The following is a 21,771-nucleotide window of genomic DNA, read 5'->3' as shown; positions in this document are numbered from 1 at the left end:
ATATAGTAAGTAATATTTTTTTTACTCCATTTTGGCTTTTTGGTAGCTGTGTTCAAATGTTTCTCTCATGACTCTCATTTACAATATGTAGCAGTGATATTCGTAATAGCTAATATTTATTAGCTTTAAATATAAAGTTCTTTTCTAAGTTTTTTCTGGGTCAATAACTTTTTAATTTAGTTTTTACAATTTTTATTAGTAGGGGCTGGGAATATGGCCTAGTGGTAAAGTGCTTGCCTTGTATACATGAAGCCCTGGGTTCGAGTCCTCATTACCACATACATAGAAAAAGCCAGAAGTAGCACTGTGGCTCAAGTGGTCGCTTGTCTTGAGCAAAAGAAGGCAGGGACAGTGCTCAGGCCCTGAGTTCAAGCCCCAGGACTGGCAAAACAAAACAAAACAAAGCAATTTATATTAGTATATATTGTTCATGGTGCTTTTTTTTTTGGTTGATTTGTTGGGCTTAAACTCAGAGGCCTGGCCGCCATCCCTTATCATCTTTGTACTCAAGGCTAGGGCTCTACCACTTGAGCCACAGTGCCGTTTCTGGTTTTTGAGTTTCTGGTTTTGGAGATAAGAGTTTTTTAGTTTCTGGTTTTGGAGATAAGAGTCTCACAGGGACTTTTATGCCCAGACTAGCTTTGAACCCCGATCCTCAGATCTAAGTCTTCTTGTAGGTTGGATAGTAGGCATGAAACACTGGTGCCCTGCTCATGGTAGTTTTCTTTTTTAAAAAAAATTTCTGAGCTGCGGTTTGTTTTTTAAGTGTTAGCTATACAGAAGGAGATTTTGTTGTTAAAATTTCACATCTTCCTGTGAATCTTCCTATGGTATGTTTTTAATGTATTAGCTTATTAAATTTTCATACCTTATTTATACTTTACTCTTATTGTGAATCAGTCTTATATATATCAGGACATATGTATCATATTAACTTTATATGTTTTACTTGATATTTATTTAAGTGTGTATATTTATGGATTTTTTCCCCTTATGACAAATTTTCGGTTTTTGCATCATCTGGTTTAGAAAATATAAATTATTTAAAATTTTCCATTCAGGTGACATTATAGATTAACTGTACTCATTTGTATAAAAAGTATTTTTGTTTAAGTTATTAGAGTGCCTAAACAAGCCCTAAAAAATAAAACAATAACATAAAAAAGAATCAGTTTATCTACTTAATATATGTGATGCCTAAAATACTGATAAAATAATTTGACTTTTTAATAGGTTCTGTCAATCAACCAGACTTTTCTTCAGGGAAAAATGAAGATTTGGGATCAGTGCAAGAGAAATCTACCAAAAGCCTTGTTATAGGTCCTCTTGATTTTCGCTTGGATAGTAGTGCAGTACATAGAATTTTGAAAATGATTGTTTGTGCTATGGAACATGAATATGAGCCATATAGCAAGCTTAAACCAGGTTTGTTTTTAGCTTTCCATAATTACCAGTTGATTTGAATGAGTATACAATCTAGTCTGTCCTATTTTCCTGATCTTCCCTCTTTAGTGTATTTTGGTCTGTTATCGAAGACTTAAATGTACTCATTATCAATTGAGAAGTGAAGGTCTGTGAAAGTTCTAGAGATGTCAAGGTTTGGAAATTTTTTTTCATTAGAACTGTATTTACAAGCATTTGTCTGAATTTTGCTGTTATAATTTTTGGTACCCTGTCCAGTATATACTTGTGAATTATAATTTTTCACATTAATAGATTGCTAAAAAGCCTCATAAACTGATGAGTCCAAACTTACAGACTTAGCATTCAAAGAAACTTAGGTACTACTGATGAAAAAGAATTGCTATTTAACTATTTTTTTTATTATGGTATAAAATTTAGGTTTTCACTGTTTCATAAAATACAAGTTGCTTTAATGCAATTAAGCAACAATTGGTTAGTGTAAAACAGAATAGCATAAAGAGAGACTATAGATAGTAGTTAAGAACTCATTCAGACTGTGGCTTGAAATTTGCCTCTGGTTATTAACCTTAGGACGTTCACTTGGATCATCTTTTTTCTTTGTTTCTATACTAAGGTATATAATTATAGCAGATGGCTATTTGTCTTCTCAATATCCATTATTTTCCTATGAAATATAATTTTTTTTCAGTGTTGGTCCTAAGGCTGGAACTCAGGATCTGGGCACTGTCACTGAGATCTAGTGCTCAAAGCTAGCACTCTACTATTTGAGCCACAGCTGCAAGTTAATTGAGATAAGTCTCATAGCCTTTCCTGCCTGAGTTGGCTTTGAACTGTGATCTTCTGATCTCAGCTTCCTTAGTAGCGAAGATTACATGTATGAGCCACCAGTGCCTGACTTGAAATATAAATTTTCTTAACAAATATAAAGACTGTATCTCAGGTGTAGTCATGTGATTATGTTCTGACTACTGGTGTGAGAACTGAATTTTGGCATTTTAGTTATCACTAACAGAAAGGTCATGCCCTTCCCTCCTTTTCCTTTTGTCTAGAAAGCAGAAATAATGACAAAAGCTGGAACTGTTGTCTTAGACTGAGCTGAAAGCTGTGTGTTAAGGATAGCAGAGCAGTAAGATAAAAAGAACCTTGATTCTCAGGATTCTTACTGGCATCATGAGGTAGCATGATGTCAGACCTGGTTCCTTTAGACTCAAATTCTGTGCAAAGAAATTGACCACTATTTTTGGTTTTAGCAATATTTTGTTATCTTAGATGATGTAGCAATAAGATCTATTTCTAGTGATTATTGTGGGATCTAAATAAGAGCTAGCATGTTAAAGCACTAAATACTGTGTATAGTGCATCATGTGCCTTACATGTTTGTCTATTCCTTTATTGCACTTTATTTCTATACCTAAACCAAGCCACATAGTTTTCCATGTGCTAGGATAGTATTGTAAACAAGGGATATGAAGCCTCTAGTTTACATTTTAGTGGGGATAAATGAATAATATGTAAGTAAAAATATTATTTCATCAGCTGGTCAGTGATATGAGAAAAAAGTCAAGGAAAATGTGGGGAAAGAATATTAGAAACAGGAAGACAGATAGGAAGGGTAGGAAAGTCATCTCTGGAGAGTGACCCAGGACTAATAACGGAGTGAGTCTTGAAATTAGAAGGTTTTATACAGACAAGTACAAGTTTCAAGCTAGGAATATCTTGGCAGCAAATAGGAAGAAAAAGAAATTGTAGTATAGTTGGAACATAATAGATATTAGTAAGTCAGAGAGGTAGAACATTGTGAGGAAAATAATTCTGTTCTCAAGGGCCAAATAATTTGTATTTTCTTCTAAGTAAGATAGGAAATCACTGGAAGATTTTGGGTTGGGAAATTACTAAGTTAAACCAGGCTCATGATTGTAATCTTGGCTACTCAGGAGACTGAGATTCTGGAGGTTTGCAGTTCCAGAGCTGTGTAGAAAGTGAGAGATTCTATCTCCAAAATAACTAGCAGAAAGTTGGGTGTGGTGGCTCAAATGGTAAAGCACCAACTGAGCAGGGAAGCTAAGTAAGCTTTTTTGAAGTAGCGTATTTTGCAACTGCTTTATTGTTGAAAAGTGAAATAAATTTTTTTTTTTTTTAGTTGGTTGTATGACTTAAACTCTGAGTCAGGGTGCTGTCCCTGGGCTCTTCAGCTCAAGGCTAGTGCTGTACCTACCACTTTGAGCTACAGTGAGCGCCACTCCCTGAAATGGGATTTGCCTTTAAAACTTGGGGAACTGGTTAATTCATTTTTTCAGTTAAAAATTATTTAAAAATATTATTGTCACTTTCATTTTAGAAATTAAAGATGAAAATCAAACAATTTTAAATCCTGAAGATGTAGCTTCTCTGGAGGAATATATTCCTACTCGACATACAAGTGTTACTTTTCTCAAATGTACCTGCACAATTTTCATGGCTGAATTTAACTTGCTAGATCATTTGCTTCCTGTCATTATGGGAGAAAAGGTATATTTGTAATATATAACTGCAACATGTACAAGTATGTAGCTTGTATAAAGGGACAATCTTGAAATATAAAATGGTCACTACTATTTTCCAGACCTCAAGTAACTTCATGAATACTACAAACTTCCAGTCCCTTCGGCCTTTGCCATCCATTCAGATACTGGTGGATAAGGTTAATATGGAACATTCTGTCCCAATGTATGCAGAACAGTTGGTGCACATAGTTAGCAGCCTTACTCAACCTTCTGATAATCTGCTTCATTACTGCTATGCACACTGCTACCTTAAGGTATGGAAAATGAATTTCCTTATTCATTAGTATCTATTTTGCTTTGAAAGTTTCAAGTACATGTTGTTGGATGTTGTAATTTCACATAATTAGCTTTATCACTCCCATATAATTTAAGCAAATATACTTATTTTGAAGATTATTTTAATCTTTTGGATAATTCCGAATAACTGATAGTTGTAAGTTAATGAAAATTATAATTGAAAATTTTACATATTATTGATAATGATATTTATAAACAGTGTGAAAGCTATTTTAATTTGAGTGCTTTAAAAGACTAATGAGTTCTTTGAAGTAACATTTACGTAGGGAAGGTAGTATATGTAGCAAACCTGTCATTGGTATATAGAATATTGAAAAAAAATTTTTTTGGTTGTGGGGCTTGAACTCTGGGCCTGGAAGCTGTCCCTGAGTTCTTCAGCTCAAGGCTAGTGCTCTACTACTTGGAGCCACAGTGCCACTTCCAAATATTGAATATTTTAAAAAGAAAGCCCAAGGCCTTGAATTGAATATTTAATTTCATATTTGATACTTGTGTGGTGTAGTATGTTTTCATATATTCAGAATTTGGTAGTGCTTTTCTTCATTTTAATTTAGTTAGTCTAATTGAATATAAGATGTTGATTTGGAAGTGGAAAAAGACATAGGAACATATTTATTGTGAAGGTGTTGTATAGCAACACCTGTATAGCATATTTGTGCTTATTAAACATTTGTGAACATTTGGATCTTTTCCTTTTATTCCAGATATTTGGTTTCCAGGCAGGACTGACATCTTTGGATTATAATGGTTCTTACTGTTTGCCCGTTCAAATCATTCCCTCCTTTAGCACTGCTCTTTATGGTAAACAGCTGAAACTCCCCACTTGCTGGTAACTATTTTATGTCAATTTTTCTTTTATAACTTCAGAAAGGAAAAATTTACAGGTATCTGTCTTATGCCCATATGTTAGATTTCTACAAAATTAGCAAAAAATTGGAAGTGGCACTCTTACTGAGATTTAAAAAAGTCTTTATAATGTCTGAAATGTATTAGCTCAAAGCATCTTTTGTAGTAGTAATAACTATGGGTGGGGTAATAACTGTTAATCCAATGTGGACATTTAGTAAAATGTAGCTGCTTTGGATAGTAGCAGAAACTATCAATACGGTTCTCTTTTTCTAAAGGCCATAATAATTTAATAAATACAGTTACTATGAAGGCCAAAGTGTTTTTCTATTAAATTTTATAGGCTACTGAGTAAAGTATACTCATTATATACAGCTAGTTACAATATATTTCACAAGTTTAGTAGCTTAAAAAAAAGAAACAGAATTTTAATGCTTATTTTCATTCAGGGTTTGGTTGCTTTATTTAGAGATAATGTTTTCTTAAGTTCAAAGACATTTATAAATAAGGCAGTGTTTACTAATTGTATGTTTTTAGTTAAATGTAATGTTTAAAAAATATCATTTAAGTAGATGAAATAATGTTTAAATATGAAATTATTTTCTAAGGAAATCTTTATTCAAATTAAAATATAGAATATTCAATTACTTGGAATATATCTTTGTTTTGTCATTTTAATTAGTAATCTTATTTTTTATGGAATATGCTTTCCATTATTTTTTAATTAAAAGCATAATTTTTAGAAAAGTAAATATCTAAATACTTTAGTTTCTTTATTAATATATAGCTTATAAAATGAAATTTGTAGGGCAAATGCCACATTTCCAGGAAACTTATCAATTGATCTAGAAAATTAACCAAAAATACTATTTGTAATGAAGTCTTAGAAGGAATTCTGTAAAAGTAAGCCATTTCAAAGTTACTGTTGGAAGATTTTATTTTTTAATTATTCATCTGTATTCCTTGCATTCCACTTACTATAGAAAAAATGATTTAATTTTATTTGCCTTTACATAACATGTTGCATTCAAACTAAATTTTATATCCTATATTTCTTTTCTTTATTTTATTTTTTTGTTGGTTGTGGGGGTTGAGGCGCTGTCTCTGAGCTTTTTCACTCAAGTCTAGTGTTCTGCCACTTTGAGCCACAGTACCACTTCCTGTTTTCTGGTAGTTAATTGGAGATAAGAGTCTCACAGATTTTCCCGCCTGAGCTGGCTTTGAGCCTCAATCCTCAGATCTCAGCCTCCTGAGTAGCTAGGATTACAGGTGTCAGCCATGGGCTCGCAGCTTGTATTTCTTTTATATTGTTACATTCCTTTCCCTTAAGAAATATAATGAGATTTGTTATAGTACTTCTGTTATTCTCAATCTTAATAAGCAGTTCTGAACAATATTAGATATATTCTGATTTATCTTTCTTTCTTTATTTCCTTTTTTTTTTTTTTCCCAGTCCTGGAGCTTGAATTCAGGGCCTGAGCACTGTGCCTGGCTTCCTTGTGCTCAAGGCTAGCACTCTGCCACTTGAGCCACAGCGCCACTTCTGGCTTTTTCTATATATATGTGGTGCTGAGGAATCGAACCAGGGCCTCATGTATACGAGGCAAGCATTCTTGCCACTAGGCCATATTCCCAGCCCTTTGATTGATCTTTCATAAGACAAAAATAATTTTATCTTAATAAAATACTGTAGTCTACTATATAAAACTCAATGTTTTTGTTAAATAAGACCAGAATTGTATTCATCCATTAGAAAGAATGATGTTGTACCATTAATAAGGAAAGGGAAAGACTTGGAAAGTATTACATTAAGTCAAGAAAGCCAGACCCAGAGAAACATAGGTTGCATGGTTTTCCTCATTTGTGGTAGGCTAGAATATGTCCATAAATTTACAAGTAAATATATTGGGTGGTAAACAAGAGGTTACAAATGAATTAACCGAAGTGTAATAGACTCTGTGGAAAGGGCAAATGTGTAATTCTTTAAAAAGACAAAGTCAAAGCCCAATAAAATAAGTACTAGAAAATGAGAATTTGCAAGAGGGGAGAGAGTGCATGGGGAGAAGAGAAGAATGAAGTATAGAATTGGGGAGACATAGGCAAGAATTCACTGGACATACCACTGTATTGAGAAATATAAGGGAAGTGGTGGTTTGAAGGGAGATGAAGATGTTGAAGTGATGACACAGATCAAGATGCATTGTATACACAATCTACTTGGTTAAAAGGAAAAAATGAATATATAACTTAAAATTAATATAAGCCAGGTGAAGAGGGGTTGGTTGGGAGGGGTAAGAATGTTGAAAGGGGTGACATTGATCAATATGCACTATATTCATAAACTGCTTTGTTGAATGGCAACTCCTTTGCACAACTATTTAGTAGTAATAAAAACATTCAAAAATGGTCTTACTAGAACTATTGTCAAATTAGAAATAGAAAATCTAAAAAGTCTAAACACTAGAAGCATGAAATCTCAGAATGCTGTTAGTTGTTGGTGCTTTTTAGTAGTTAAAACCAGTTCTACATTATTTGAGTGATATTTTTATTGTCCTTTACATAGTATTGTTGCTTTGAAATAATTCCTTTAAGTTACAATTTTTGTACTGTCTTAGTTTTAATAATGATTAATAAATACTATAGATGATAAATCTGAAATCTTCTAAGATTAGTTGATAGTATGTAGATATTACAACACTAATCTTATATTGCTTATATGTAATAAGCTGTTGTCATCCCTAAAAATGTAAATAAGCTGTAACTCCTTTGTATATCACCTCGACAATAAAATTAAATTTAGAAAAAAGAAAAAATGTAAATAAGCTGTTGCATCCTTAAAAAATGAGAATATATATTTCTTTTTAAGATTGAGTAATCCTTTAGCCCCATGTTAGCTAGCTTGGTTTTAAGTAGGGACAATGCTGAACAGTCTGCCTGTAGGAGGGATAGCCTTGTATGGAATCTATCTTTGAGTTGGCGCTAGAATATTTTGAACTTGGTTCTAAGTTGTTCATAGTATGATGTAGTGTCTGAAGTTCAAGTGAAACATGTATTGATTTGTTGGCCTTCTAAAACTGAAATTGAAGCTGTTGTTTTCTGTCCTAAATCAGAATATCACCAGGGTGAAAAAAACCTTTTCAAACTTAATGGAAACTGAGACCTTCAAGTCTGAAGTATGAATAGAAGCTGAGGCATCCCTTGAGTCCAGGTGTTAGAAGGCAGCCTGAAAAATAGTCAGATGCTGTCTATAAAAAGAAAAAAAAGAAAAGCCTGTAATGTTTATTAGGCAAATAAATAATAAGTAAACACATAGTGCTTAAAGTGTTTGTTCAACTGCCCTGTTGTTAATAGTACCAGTGTAGAGGGCTCAAATCTAGTTGATTGCTTTTAATGCTATTGGAAATAGACCTTGTTTGTCTCTTAGTTTCCAACATTGTGTTTATATTCTTCTGTCTGCTTTTGTGATTAACTTTTGTTTTTATTGAGTGTTTTAAAACTACTAGGAACATACAAGGATGTTAATTTCATTATCTTTATTTTAGTGGCATCAACTTAGGCTTTCAGCTTTGGTTCTTCAGGCCTGTATTATGATGTACTTTTAGAGAATGCTTTGAGCCGAAAGAAAACATTGATTACATTCATTTATTACAAACTTTTTCTGTTAACAATTAAAAAACTAAGGTCATATAATTAATACTGCTGCTTCAGCTTGATCTTGTATGTCTTGATTTGAGTCTCAGCTGTCCCACATTGCTTTTTTAAAATTTTATTTTATTCCACATTGCTTTTAAAAGTTATTTTTACTATTTGTAATGTAGTAAAGTGTATAACATAGAAGTTATACTTTTGCTATTTTAAACTAAAGATACAGTAGCATTTATTTTATTTGCATTGTTCTACATTAAGCATTATCATTCATCTTGGCAACTTATAATTTTATATTCCAGTATATCTACTTATGTCTGAATAAGAATTACTTTTGTTTGCTTATTGCATTATAAGATTTTATATTTTATGTTCGAAAGTTATCAAAACATTTTATTTTGTATTTTTCTTTTAGTAATAGATAACTTTTACTTTTTATTTTCTGTCCTCATCTGTCATCTAACCTTTACATTCAAATAATATTTCATAAATGTGAAAAATGATGAATATATTTATGCTAACATAATGATCTAACTTAGATGAAATTTGTATTTAAGGTAACTCGGAGTTACTAAAATAATTGTAATTGCAAAAGTATGTAATAGCTAATACTTGTTGCAATTTTGAGAAGGAAATAATTAATTATACACTGATAAATTTGAAATTTCAGTGTAATTTTATACTTGGCATTTAAAAGACCAATGTAGAAGAATACATATGCATACAAAAGTTCTTAATCTCAAAGCTATGAGGTTCAGTCATAAAAAGCATGCTGTACACATATTTATATATTCCCATTAAATTACTGTAGTCATATTTGAAACCATAAGCTCAGTATACAGAGTTTTTTTGGTATGCATAGAAAGTGGTTATTTGTGATAGGAGAGTGGAGTGGAGTTATAGAATATATTTAATTTATTTCTAGCTACCATTTATTTAAAATATTTTCAACCTTTTTCTTTCACTGAGTATAATGTGTTAAGTAAGTTAAGTTGTCATGAAAAGAAATACATAATTTAAAACTACTCATGAGTTAGTGTAGTTTTATATGCATTTTATTTTGGAAAATGTGAGGTAATTTTATTTTACTGTACAGGATATGAGTAATAAAATACATTTTTGGAACCAATTTGTATGCTAAAACTGCATTTGGGGACTTTATATAAATCTTTAGATTCAGCTGTTGGTAAGAATATTATTTTAGTTGCTATGAGGTACGTTTATTTTAAAAGAATTGGTGATTGTTCCTATGTACAAATATTTAATGATATTGCTATAAATGTAGATGGATTGTTTTAATTTCTTTGCACCTAGTTTTAACCACCATGTTTTATGTATTCTCTTCATATTTTTTGTCTTGTCTTTTTAGTGCTATGGAACTAACCTAGGGCTTGCATATGCTAGTCATACACTCTAAGCTATATCACAGCACTCTATTTAAAACATTGAAAGAGGAATTTTTAAAAATAGAAATACAAATTTGAGGTAGATATTTTCTCAGCTCTGTCTATATTAAAATTGTCTATCAAATGGTACAACCAGAACCTTTATAAATTATTTGCTGTTTAGGGCATACTCCTCATCAGTCTTTGCTACTACACAATTAAGACCTACTTGTTTCTATTTCCTTCAATTTATCCTGGAATTTGTCCAAGTTGAGTTTTAATGAGTTGTTTATCCCACTAGTTACACTAGGATTTATGTTACCCCAGAGAGTATTATTTGAATTGATAGTTTTAAAACCTATTCTGTAAAATGAACATATGTTCGGACTGAAATTTCTGGATATGAAAAATAGGCATGTGCTAAATAAATTATACTCACAAACTTAACTATTAAAAAGGAGCTTTAGTAATGTTTCAGAACAACTCCAGAATTTGTTAGGTATTTTTAGTATGAATTTTCACGGAACTGTCTTATTTTAAATAGGTTTAATATATAAATGTAGAGGTATAAATAACAAGGAAAATTATGCTTTTAATCTATACTTTCATTCACATTTTAATAGTCCCCCAAATAATTTAAATAGTGTTATAAAAGCTATTGATACTTAAAAAGTTTGTGAAGCAAGTGTAGCATAATGTAATGGTTAGATAATTGTTTGATAATGGTTAGTTTATATATATATATATATATGCATTTGTTATTTTTCTATACTTGTTAGACATATTTAAAATTGACAAAAGCAAGAGAAATAAATGCTACTTATTGGTATTATGGTAACAATTATACATATACTATATAAATTGCTAAATCATTTAAATTTCATTTTAGCCCATATGCTACCAGAGTGTTTAACACAAGTATTTGTGGTCATTATAGGTGAAATTAAACCACAAAACATGTCATGAGTGTATGAAATAGCTCTATTATTGAATGCTGACATTTGTTCAAACTTGTTTTCTTATAATAAATCTGAAGAAGAAAATTACTACTTACTCTTAGGCAACATTAAAATGTGAAGTCAATTAATCTTTTAAATTTGCATGTGCTTAAGTTTATGTTCAAACCAGTTAGCTATTTCAGAACAATTTTATGTAACAAGATGGTTTGAAAGACTCCTATGTACTGTACCAGAAATTATTCTCAAATAGTGAAGACTCACTTGTAAAAGAGAATCACATGTATAATTTTACCATATAAGTGATGCTGTAGTTCTAAAAACATTACTCTTGCTGTAGCAGTGAATTTCCCAAATGTCAGAGCATGTGACTGAAATAGTGTCTGGATTAATGATTTTTTTTTAAATGCATTTTGTAGAAGGTACTTAAAATGTTTCATCACTCAGTCACTAATAACAAATTGGGGTTTTTCCTTTTTGGTTGAGGACATGAACATAAATTTGAGAGTATTAGATAGTTAACTGTTCATTTTTAAATGTAAAAGTAAAAGAAGAAAAAGAGGAGTAGGAGGACAGGAGGAGGAGGAGCATGAGGAGGTTTAAAAGAAAGAGAAGGCTAGAAGAGTAATAAGATTTAGAAAATGGCCCAACTATTGTTGGGCAAAGAAAAGGAAATAAGAATAGCAATTAAATAAAAATTTATAAATTAGAGTGAAATTTTAAATTCTCTTATTTAAGTTGATCTCTACTATTGTACTTATTTGATATAAAATATTAAGTATATTTATTTTCTGGTCCATTCATCCCAGTGCTTTGCCTTTTAAGGCAAAATGTGACCAGGATTGTGAATCAAGGAGAAAATTTAGAGTCAACATATTGCTATCAAATAGTGAAAGTTCTGTGGACAACATGGTGGTTATGTGACTGAATAAATAATCTGTCATGCTAGTTAAGACAGATATGTAGCCCTAGCATCTTTGCTGCTTCAAGTATTTTGAGTGAGAGAAGGCAGTGGTTATTTGGATCACTTCTAGGAACACTATACAGAGCTTTTGAAAAATATTTAAGCAAAATTCCATATAACATAAAATTCACATTAGCTATTTTAAACTGTCAAGTTTAGTGGCTTTGAGTATTTTCACACTGTTGTGCCATTATCACCCCTCTGTAATTCAGAACTCAAAGAAGTTCAGCCAAGCACTGGTGGCTCACACCTGTAATCCTAGCTACTGAGTAGGCGTAGGTCTGAGAATTGGGGTTCAAAGCCAGTCCAGGCAAGAAAGTCTGTGATACTCGTATTTCCAATCAACCACTAGGAAGCTGAAAGTGGTGCTGTGGCTCTAAGTGGTAGAGTACTAGCCTTGAGCCAATGTGGGGAAAAGAGCTCAACAACAGTGCCCAAGCCCTGAATTCAAGCTCCATAGCTAACTAACAAAAACAAGTTGTTTTAATAATGCTAAAAATTTCATGGAGTGGAATAATAATATCTGGCATTTCATTTTTAGCTTCTTTCACTTAGCATAATGTTTGTAAAGTTCATTTATATTTTATGAGTTGGCATTTTATTCTTCTGTTGTCTGTATGGTTGTATGATATTTTGTCTACTCATCAGTATTGTAGTTTTGGTTTCCACTTCGGGACTATTAAGAATTCTTTGGTATGGATTTTCATGAGTGTGGTTTTATTTCTCATGGATATCAACCTGTCATTGTAATTATTGGATTATAACTTCTTGACAGACTCCCAAATTTTGTTCTAATATACATACAACCACTCATTCTTATTTTTTGCTAACACCTTTTTGTGGAATTTATTGTAGCTATTGTATTAAATGTAAAGTGGTATTTCCTAGTTTTAATTTCCATTTCCCCAATGATTAATGATTGTGAGTAGCCTTTATAATTATTAGTTATTTATCCTTTTCATACAAGTGTCTATTTAAGTCTTAAATTTCTTTTAAAATCAAGCTTTATATCTTTTTGTTATTGAATGGGAATTTCTTTTTTTATTTCTTTTTTATTTTTTTATTTATTTTTTGAATGGGAATTTCTTATGTGTATCTGGAAACTGGACCTTTATCAGATACGTGATTTGGAAATATTTTTTTTAACATTTTGTATATCATTGCTTAACTTTCTTTAAATATCCCTTTATTCTCAAAAATTTTAAATTCTGACGAAATCCAGCTTACTTGCTTCTTGTTGCTTTTGCTTCTTGTGTCGTATTTAGAAATTGTTATGTAATTCAAGATCATGGCAATTCATGCCTTTGTTTACATCTAAGAGTGGTATAGTTTTAGGTATTTGAGTCATATTGAATTTAAGGATTTCTCTTTGAGGTACATATTCTTTGGTTTGCATATGTTTAATAGCTTCTAATAACTTGCCAAAAGGCTATTTTTCATTGCTTGGTTTTGATACCTTTACTTATAATGTTTTGAACATAAATAAAAGCAGTGAAGGTTTACATCTTAACATATGCAATTTTTCATGTCTTGATTTTTTTCTTCTACTTTGGGTGTTTATTAACCTTTGGTATCAATGTTGCCTACAGATGTACTTAAATGTTTACTTTAAGGTTTCATTGTTTTGCAAATTTAGTTCATGAGACTGTATTCACAGACAGAATCAGATGGATAAGGTATTGGTGAGTTAGATATTTTAGGGCAAATATTAAAAAAAATTCTTAGTTACTGTTGTAGGAACTGGAATATATTGTGACTCTTTTATAAATACTTGTAGGAAGGATAGTATGAATGTCCCTAGATCAGGTCACTTGGAATAGAATTGCAGTGTACACACACACACACACACACACACACACACACACACACTCATGCACAGCACACATGCCATACTGGGTTTTAAATGCAGGCCTTCAAGCTTGTTAGACAGGTGCTCTGCAACTTAAGACATGCCTTTAGCACTTTTACTCTGATTATTTTATAATTAGGTCTAGCTTTTTGTCAGGACTGGCTGGGACCACTATCCTCTTACTGACCTTAACTGCCATACTAAGGATGACTGGTGAGGAGCACCATGTTTAGCTTCTGTTGAGATGGATCTCACACACTTTTTGTTCTGGCTGACCTTCAAGAGTGACCCTCCTGATCTCATCTATCTGTGGAGTGAGGGTTACAGACATGAGCTATCATCCATCCTGCTTGACAATAGTTTTGTATTTAATTTTATCTGTGTGTTTACTGGCTTTTGCATTAAAAAATGAGTACAGTGATGGTCCGTTATAGGACTATTCTAACAGAATTTAATAATAATATATTTAAGAAAGGACAGATCTAATAAATCTTCTGTAACTCTTGAATAATATCATTTTCATATAGGGTGATTAATTTGATTGAAAAATGTAACTGGTTCTCTTTCCTTTTCTCTCTTCATCTCTCTTGCTCTCTTTTTTTCTCCTCTTTCTCCTCTTCTTTTCTCCTTTCCCCTCTGTCTCCACGTACTTTCATTGTGTGTGGGCTGGCAGTTTTCTCTCCCCCCAGTAAACTTTTCTTCCTGAAAAAAAACTATAACTGGTGTAACAGAATTTCTAAGTGTATATAGTTTGTGTTTTTATTTTGCATAATTATTTGTAAGACTTTTTGAAATATTGAAACATCTGAAGAATTGCAATCTAATTGATATAATTCAATTTGAAAATATTTGAATGTTTATACTTTTCTCTGTTCCTTGTATTTATAATACTGTTTACCATATTTTTATTCTGGTTTATTGTTTAGGACCAAACAATCTCAGATTGTCATAACTGAAGGTATATTTGAGCTTCCAAATCTTACAATTCAAGGTACAAGAGCCCAGACACTTATGCTGCAGGCAATCTATCAAAGTTGGTCTCATATTGGCAATGTGAACTCTTTAGCAGTGAATGAAGCTTTGATGAGTGAAGTCTTCCAAACTACAAGTAAGTGTGCAATTTTGTTGACAGTTACATGGAAATTATGTCTTAGAGCTGACACTGTCATTCAAATCTGCATATCTAGCATGTTCCACTAAAATTATAATATATTTCTTGTGAGACTGGATATTTATACATTTTAAGTCCGTTGTAAGGCTTAAGCAATCCAGTTTTATTCCCTAGAACAAATTTCTGGGTCTGCTTTGTATTTATAAGGGATTACGAGCATTATTATGTACCAACTTAATTTGTCTGTGGGCCTCACATAGATAACTTTGTAGTAGGTAATATGTATGTTTAAATTGATAACTGAACCGAGTATGAATGCTGTATGTTTGATTATGCTAGTAAAATGAAATACAATTATTCATAACATTTGGTAAGACGTGGTAGGCATTTTTTTGTGAAAAACATTAATCTTACATTGTGAAGCGTTAACTACTAAAAACAAAATTTCTGTTTTGATTTGATCTTAGTTTAATTTCTTCATCTATTCTTCAGTTTGTAGATGCAGAAACAATTTTTAGGCCTTCTTTTTCAGTTTTAGCTTCAAAATAATCTTATTATGTCTGTAATTGACCCCCAAATAGTTTATTAAAGATGCTGTCCTTTAAATGTAATTATTCTTTGTTTATTTTATATTCTTAAATAATTGTTTTGAATTCTTAACTAATGCTTCTTGAATGTTTGAGATGTTAGTGCAGTAAATATAGCACAAATTCTGATAGAATCCATTATATAATTACAGTCTTCTTAGTTTATCTAGCCATTTTTTCCCCTACTGTATGGTTGTTTGCTGGTAGAGTTTAGAAATGTAAAAGAATGACAAGATGAATGTATTAACCTATAGTCTCTTCACTAAGAGCTTTGATTTTTTTGAACCTGCTAAGGTAGTATGCATATTTTAGCATGTGTATACACATGTTTTTTTTTTTTTTTTTTTTTGCCAGTCCTGGGCCTTGGACTCTGGGCCTGGGTATTGTCCCTGAGCTTCGTTTTGCTCAAGGCTAGTGGGCTATCACTTGAGCCACAGTGCCAGTTCCAGTTTTCTTGAGTAGTTTATTGGAGATAAAGAGTCTTAAGACTTTCATGTTTGGGAGTTGGTTTTGAACTGCATCCTTAGATCTCAGCCTCCTGAGTAGATAGGATTACAGGCCTGAGCTACCAGTACCTGGTGACATTCTCTTTTTGTGTTGATTCTTTTTCTCGGTGTGTTGAGCGTACCCTAATCATTTTTCTTATGTTAGCACAGTATTAAGAGCTTTCTTGTTGGCATTTTCCTGTAATTTTTCCAGTCTTACTTAACAATGAATGTATTGAGGATGTATAACTTGTGAAGTTCTTTTTTGACTAGAATTGGGTGTTTGTCTCCAGGGCTGCTTGTCTTACCTGGTTTTGTGTCATAGGTTCCCCTGCCCTGCCCTAAGGAGCTGCGTATGGAGCTGTACTACTTTCTGCTTTTCTCTGTTGGCAATGTTTCTTTCTGCCTTAAAAAAATTAAATTGCTACCATAAAGGTGATATACAGAGGGGTTACTGTTACAAAAGTCAGGTAAAGAGTACATTTCTTTTTGGATAATGTCACTCTTTCCCTCACTTTTCTCCCTGTTTTTCCCTTCCATCCCTACCCTCAAGTTGTATAGTTGTATATTGATTGATTGTTATTAAAAATATCTATTTAACCTATTTTTCCTTTTAGTGACTGTTAAGCAAGTTATTGACTGTACAGTAAATGACATCAGATTATTGCATTTCATTGGGTCTTAGGATATAAAACAACATAGTAGCCCAATCTTTTCATTCTAAATACTAAACTAGTAATGGTACTACAGAAATAACAAATAATAAGAAATAATAGTCTTGTTTCATTTTTAGGCCACTATTGCCACTCATTGGTTGTTTTGGAGTTAACTTCAACTAGGCTGGCTCTGAACTCCCAGGGTTTGATTCCCAAATAGCTAAGACTTCAGGCTTGAATATGCATGTCTGTGTATGCTAATTCTGGTCAGTGAATGACTTCTATCTCAGTCATATAATATGAATATTTTAACTTTTATGTATTGATATTTAAGAGACATCACTGAATTGGTGAAGAAACTCTAAATGACTATGTTTACTTTTATTTATTATTTATTTAATGCCTGTACTAGGGCTTGAACTCAGGGCTTGGGCACTCTCCCTTTTTAGCTTTTTTGTTTGAGTTTGGTGCTCTATCACTTGAGCTATCACTTGTGGCTTTTTGGTGGTTTAGGCAAGAGTCTCATATACTTTTTTGACTTGGCTGGCTCTGAACCACAATCATGAGCAGCTATGATTACAGATAAGCCACTGACATCTGGCATTAAAATAAAAATTATGAAGTGCTTCAGATTAAACACAGTGCCTCTAGCATGTGTGAAGCAAGTGCTGTTCCATGAGCTATATCACTACTCCATTTAGTATGACCTAAATGAAGCTCAGTTTATTTCACTTTAACTTTCTCATCTGTAAAAATGATGGTAATATCTTTATAGGTATTCATAGAATTCTTGTGAATACTAACAATGATATTATTTTTAGATTTTATTTGTGGTCTTTGTCCTGGATGTAGAGCCATAAGAATCATTCATGTGGTAGTATTACCACATGGTAATGGTGGTTTTATGATGTAAAATTTCTATAGATTAACAACACTCCTGTTAGAGGTAAATAGGATCAAAGTAACTGTGAATGTTAAACCTAGAAAATAATTAGAATAGTAAATAATGATGTTAATGACAGAAAAAATTACAGACATTGGTTATGTCTAGTTGTTTGGCATTAGACTTGAAAGTCTACATTAGTGCCTCTTTGATGTACCTGATTTCAGAAGATATATTAGGCTCACAGTAGCTTCTGATAAAACATACATCATCAATTCGCCTAGAGTTCTCAGGTGGAGTGCATGCAGTAAGCTTCATAGATAGGGATTAGATAACATAAAACTTATTTGAGTAGTCTGAACTGGTCAGCCTATTTTAGGTTTGTATTTAATATGAATGTGTGTATATTTATGTTAGTGTGTGTATGTATTAACATTAACAGTAATATTATTGTTGGCAGGCAATATATTCTGTTTTACAGGTGGGAAAATTTGTGCTCAGAACATTGTGTTTTTCTTAAATAACATCTCATGGCTATTCACTCACTGAGTCATTTTTTTTCAGTTAAGTATTTAGAGTTTTCTGCTGTTACTCTTCTGTTGTATCAAATTACCTTCCTGGTAAATGAGAGCTGTAATATAGTGAGATAATTAAGGTTTGGCACTCTATTAGAAATTTTTTAATCAAATTGAAATTCAATTAAAATAATAAATTGCAAATGATAAAGCAGAAAATTAACATATGAGCTAAATTTGCATTACTAATTGATATTGTTAGCATAAGTGTTTTTTAGTTGTTTATGCTTCTGATAATGGTAAAAATCCTCTAAATTTTAACCTCTTTCATTTTTCCAGAAGAAAAATTACGAAGTCACATGAGCCTTTTCCTTTTCCTCATTTAGGTAGTTCATTGGTTTGTCAACATACTGATCCCTTTGATCTGGTATTTTCAGGGAATTAATTAACAGATTTAGAAATCTACATAAAGATGATCAAATGGACATTTGAATTTCTCATTTAAGTGATATCTTAATGTTAAAAAATAAAAACCTACTTTTCAGAAATGGTAACTGTAAAAGTATTTTATGCAAGATTTCATGTGGGATAACTTAATGGTTGAATAATAAATTTTACCTCATAAAATGAAATTCAATAATACAGTAGCTTTCTCAGCTCAGTAGCATCTGGTCTATTCTCATGAGAGCTAATATTTTCCAACTCATTAGGATCATGTCGTTCTGTATGTCGTCAACATTGACTTAGCCAAGCTACCTTTACTTACATAACCACCAAACTATTAAATAGGTCTCTTGTGGAGTGAAGTCAAATATTCCTTTACTCCTGTCTTAGAAGAGAGAAAGAAAATGTACATACTGTAACATTTAAACATCTGGTCTGAAACCACATCAGTGTAACTCCAAGTAAAGTTACAGATTCAGTATTCTTCCCAGGTGTGTATAGTAAAAGGAATATGGAGTTGTTGAATAGTTTTTAACCATTTACAAAACAGATTGAACATAGTGATGGGCTTTTTAGATTCCTCTGTTTTCAAACTACTTTCCACTGTCACGTTTCAAATTATCACTAATGTGTTCTAAGATTTGTATGTGTAAGTTATAACTTTTTTTTTGGCAAGGTAGAAGCAATGGCTATGAATTTCTTTCCTTAATAATAACTATGAGGAAGTGGCGCTGTTGCTCAAGTGGTAGATTGCTAGCCTTGAGCTGAAGAGCTTAGGAACACCTCCCAGGCCCAGAGTTCAAACCCTACGACTGACCAAAAAACCCCCCCCCAAAACCCAAAACAAAAAACAAAGCCTACGAATTTAATTGCCTCTGTATTTTGAACTGTCAATAAGACACTCTATCTACCTCTCTCCTTTTCTCTCTTGCTTCCAATCCCTCCCCTGCTTCTTTCTTTTTTTTTTTTTTTTTTTGGCCAGTCCTGGGCCTTGGACTCAGGTCCTGAGCACTGTCCCTGGCTTCTTCCCGCTCAAGGCTAGCACTCTGCCACTTGAGCCACAGCGCCGCTTCTGGCCATTTTCTGTATATGTGGTGCTGGGGAATCGAACCTAGGGCCTCGTGTATCCGAGGCAGGCACTCTTGCCACTAGGCTATATCCCCAGCCCTGCTTCTTTCTTTTACTGCTTCTTTGTTTCACTATGTAGCTCAGCCCGGTTTTGACATTGTTATCCTTCTGTCTTACCCATCCTATTGCTGGAGTTTCATGTGTGTACCACAACAACTGGCCAGGACTTCTTGATATTTCAATTTGGGTCATAATATAGTAATGTTGGCAAATTTAAGACCTTAGTAACGTTTGGATTTTACAATAATGTTAGTAAAGTTTGAATTTGAAGACATTATTTTCTGCAACTACTGTGAATTTCTGGGATGCTGCAACTCTTTCTGGGTTTTGAAAGATAGCTGCCTTCCTCTGTTATCTGGCTTGGTGGGAACTCCCAATCCTTCATCTCCTGGTACAGTCACCCAGCTTCTCCAGCCTTGGCTTCTAAACTACAGTGTAACTTCCTGCAGCTTAAAGTTTCCTGCTGGTCCCTGTTGGCCATTCTGCCTTTTCCTCACATGCCTTTTAAAACATTTTTAGGTTTTATAAGATTATAACTTGTATAAGGTTTATACCCAAGTTGTATGCCAAAATGTCCTGTAGGCTGTTAAGCTGTGATTGCTTCTAGTCATTGGGATCTCGAGAAACTTTCTCAAGATAGTGACTCTGTCACTTTCTGGGCTGCTTGAGGGACACAGAATGTCTTAGTTCTTCAGTCTAACCTATCAGAGCAGATTAGTCACTGCCTTCTGTGCTAAGTAAAGCTTGTGGGTTGTGTATATTTTTCTGCAGTTGAATTTGGTAATCCCTTGGACATTCATCTAAGTTTATCTGGTGGTGTTATTTTTGATTTTCTCATCCTAGCTGGAAAAGCCAGACTGCAACTACAAACTACTTGCCTTTTTTTTTTTTTTTCTTACTGTGATTGCTTTTATGTAATTTTCTGGGTCCCTGCAACCTTCTTAAGATTTCTCCTTTCCTCCACTGTCCCTTTTCCAAAATTGGTTGCTTCTGTGTCATAGGATTCTTGTCATTCTCAGAGGGAGAATGGTAGCTGTTTCAGTCCATCATCTTGCCCTGCCTCTTCTGAAGTACTTTAGAATTTGAGTATACTGTGTGTATTTGAAAGAAATTCAATAACTTAGATTGTTAAAATGTATACCAGTGGACTTTTGAAAATAAACTGTACATTTCAGTATGATATATTACTACTAAAGAAAATGCAATTAAATAAGTTAATGCTGATAATGTGAGAAGAGGTGAATGAGTTAAATTTATACAGAAAAAACTTTTGTCTTTGAAACTGGCTTTTAATGTGCTGTAATTGGTTTATAACTTAAAGTATATTTGAGTTATATTCTCTAACTTTAAAAAGTACATTTCATGTCTGAGTACTTGTGGTTCATGTTTGTAACCCTAGCCAATTGGGAGGCTGAGAACATCATATTTTGAGGCCAGCCTGGGAAGAACATTTCTCTAGACCCATTTTCAACCTATAGCTATGCACAATGTCTCATGCCCATTATCCTAAGCTATATGGAGGACTGATATTGAGAGAACCTTGGTTCCAGGCTAGGTTGAGCAGAAAAATCCATGAGAACTCATCAGTGAAGGGCAGCTAGACATGGTGGCACATGTATTGTTATCCCTAAAATTGACAGATTGCAGCTCAGGTACATGCACATCAGGAAACAAGAACTTATTTCAAAAGTAACTGTTAGTTGAACACTGGTGTTTCATACTTATATTCCTAGTTGTTCAGGAGGCTGATCCCAGGTGTATTGTGGTTTGAAGTCAGCCAGCCAGAAATGTCCATGACTGGGCTGGGAATATGGCCTAGTGGCAAGAGTGCTTGCCTCCTCTACGTGAAGCTCTGGGTTTGATTTCCCAGCACCACATATATAGAAAATGGCCAGAAGTGGCTCTGTGGCTCTAGTGGAAGAGTGTTAGCCTTGAGCAAAAAGAAGCCAGGGACAGTGCTCAGGCCCTGAGTCCAAGGCCCAGAATTGGCAAAAGAAAAAAAAAAAAAGAAGAAGAAGAAGAAGAAGAAGAAGAAAAAGAAGAAAAAGAAGA

The 21,771-nt window shown here is 33.0% G+C and overlaps 1 protein-coding gene across 8 annotated transcripts in view; it reads left to right on the top strand.

Annotated features, from left to right (window-relative positions):
• Vps13b (vacuolar protein sorting 13 homolog B) overlaps positions 1–21,771 on the top strand; it is a 535,466-nt gene that overhangs the window by 65,623 nt on the left and 448,072 nt on the right. For all 8 annotated transcript variants that reach the window (XM_048359303.1, XM_048359299.1, XM_048359305.1 and 5 more), the window contains exons 13-17: positions 1,234–1,425; positions 3,764–3,933; positions 4,028–4,222; positions 4,970–5,094; positions 14,837–15,018. In XM_048359303.1, coding sequence (XP_048215260.1) covers positions 1,234–1,425; positions 3,764–3,933; positions 4,028–4,222; positions 4,970–5,094; positions 14,837–15,018 — 864 coding nt within the window. The remainder of the gene's footprint in view (positions 1–1,233; positions 1,426–3,763; positions 3,934–4,027; positions 4,223–4,969; positions 5,095–14,836; positions 15,019–21,771) is intronic.

The sequence above is a fragment of the Perognathus longimembris genome, chromosome 12, assembly GCF_023159225.1.
Source record: "Perognathus longimembris pacificus isolate PPM17 chromosome 12, ASM2315922v1, whole genome shotgun sequence".
NCBI lineage: Eukaryota > Metazoa > Chordata > Mammalia > Rodentia > Heteromyidae > Perognathus > Perognathus longimembris.
Note: the sequence above shows the minus strand (reverse complement) of the source record. Positions and strands in the feature narration are given on the sequence as shown.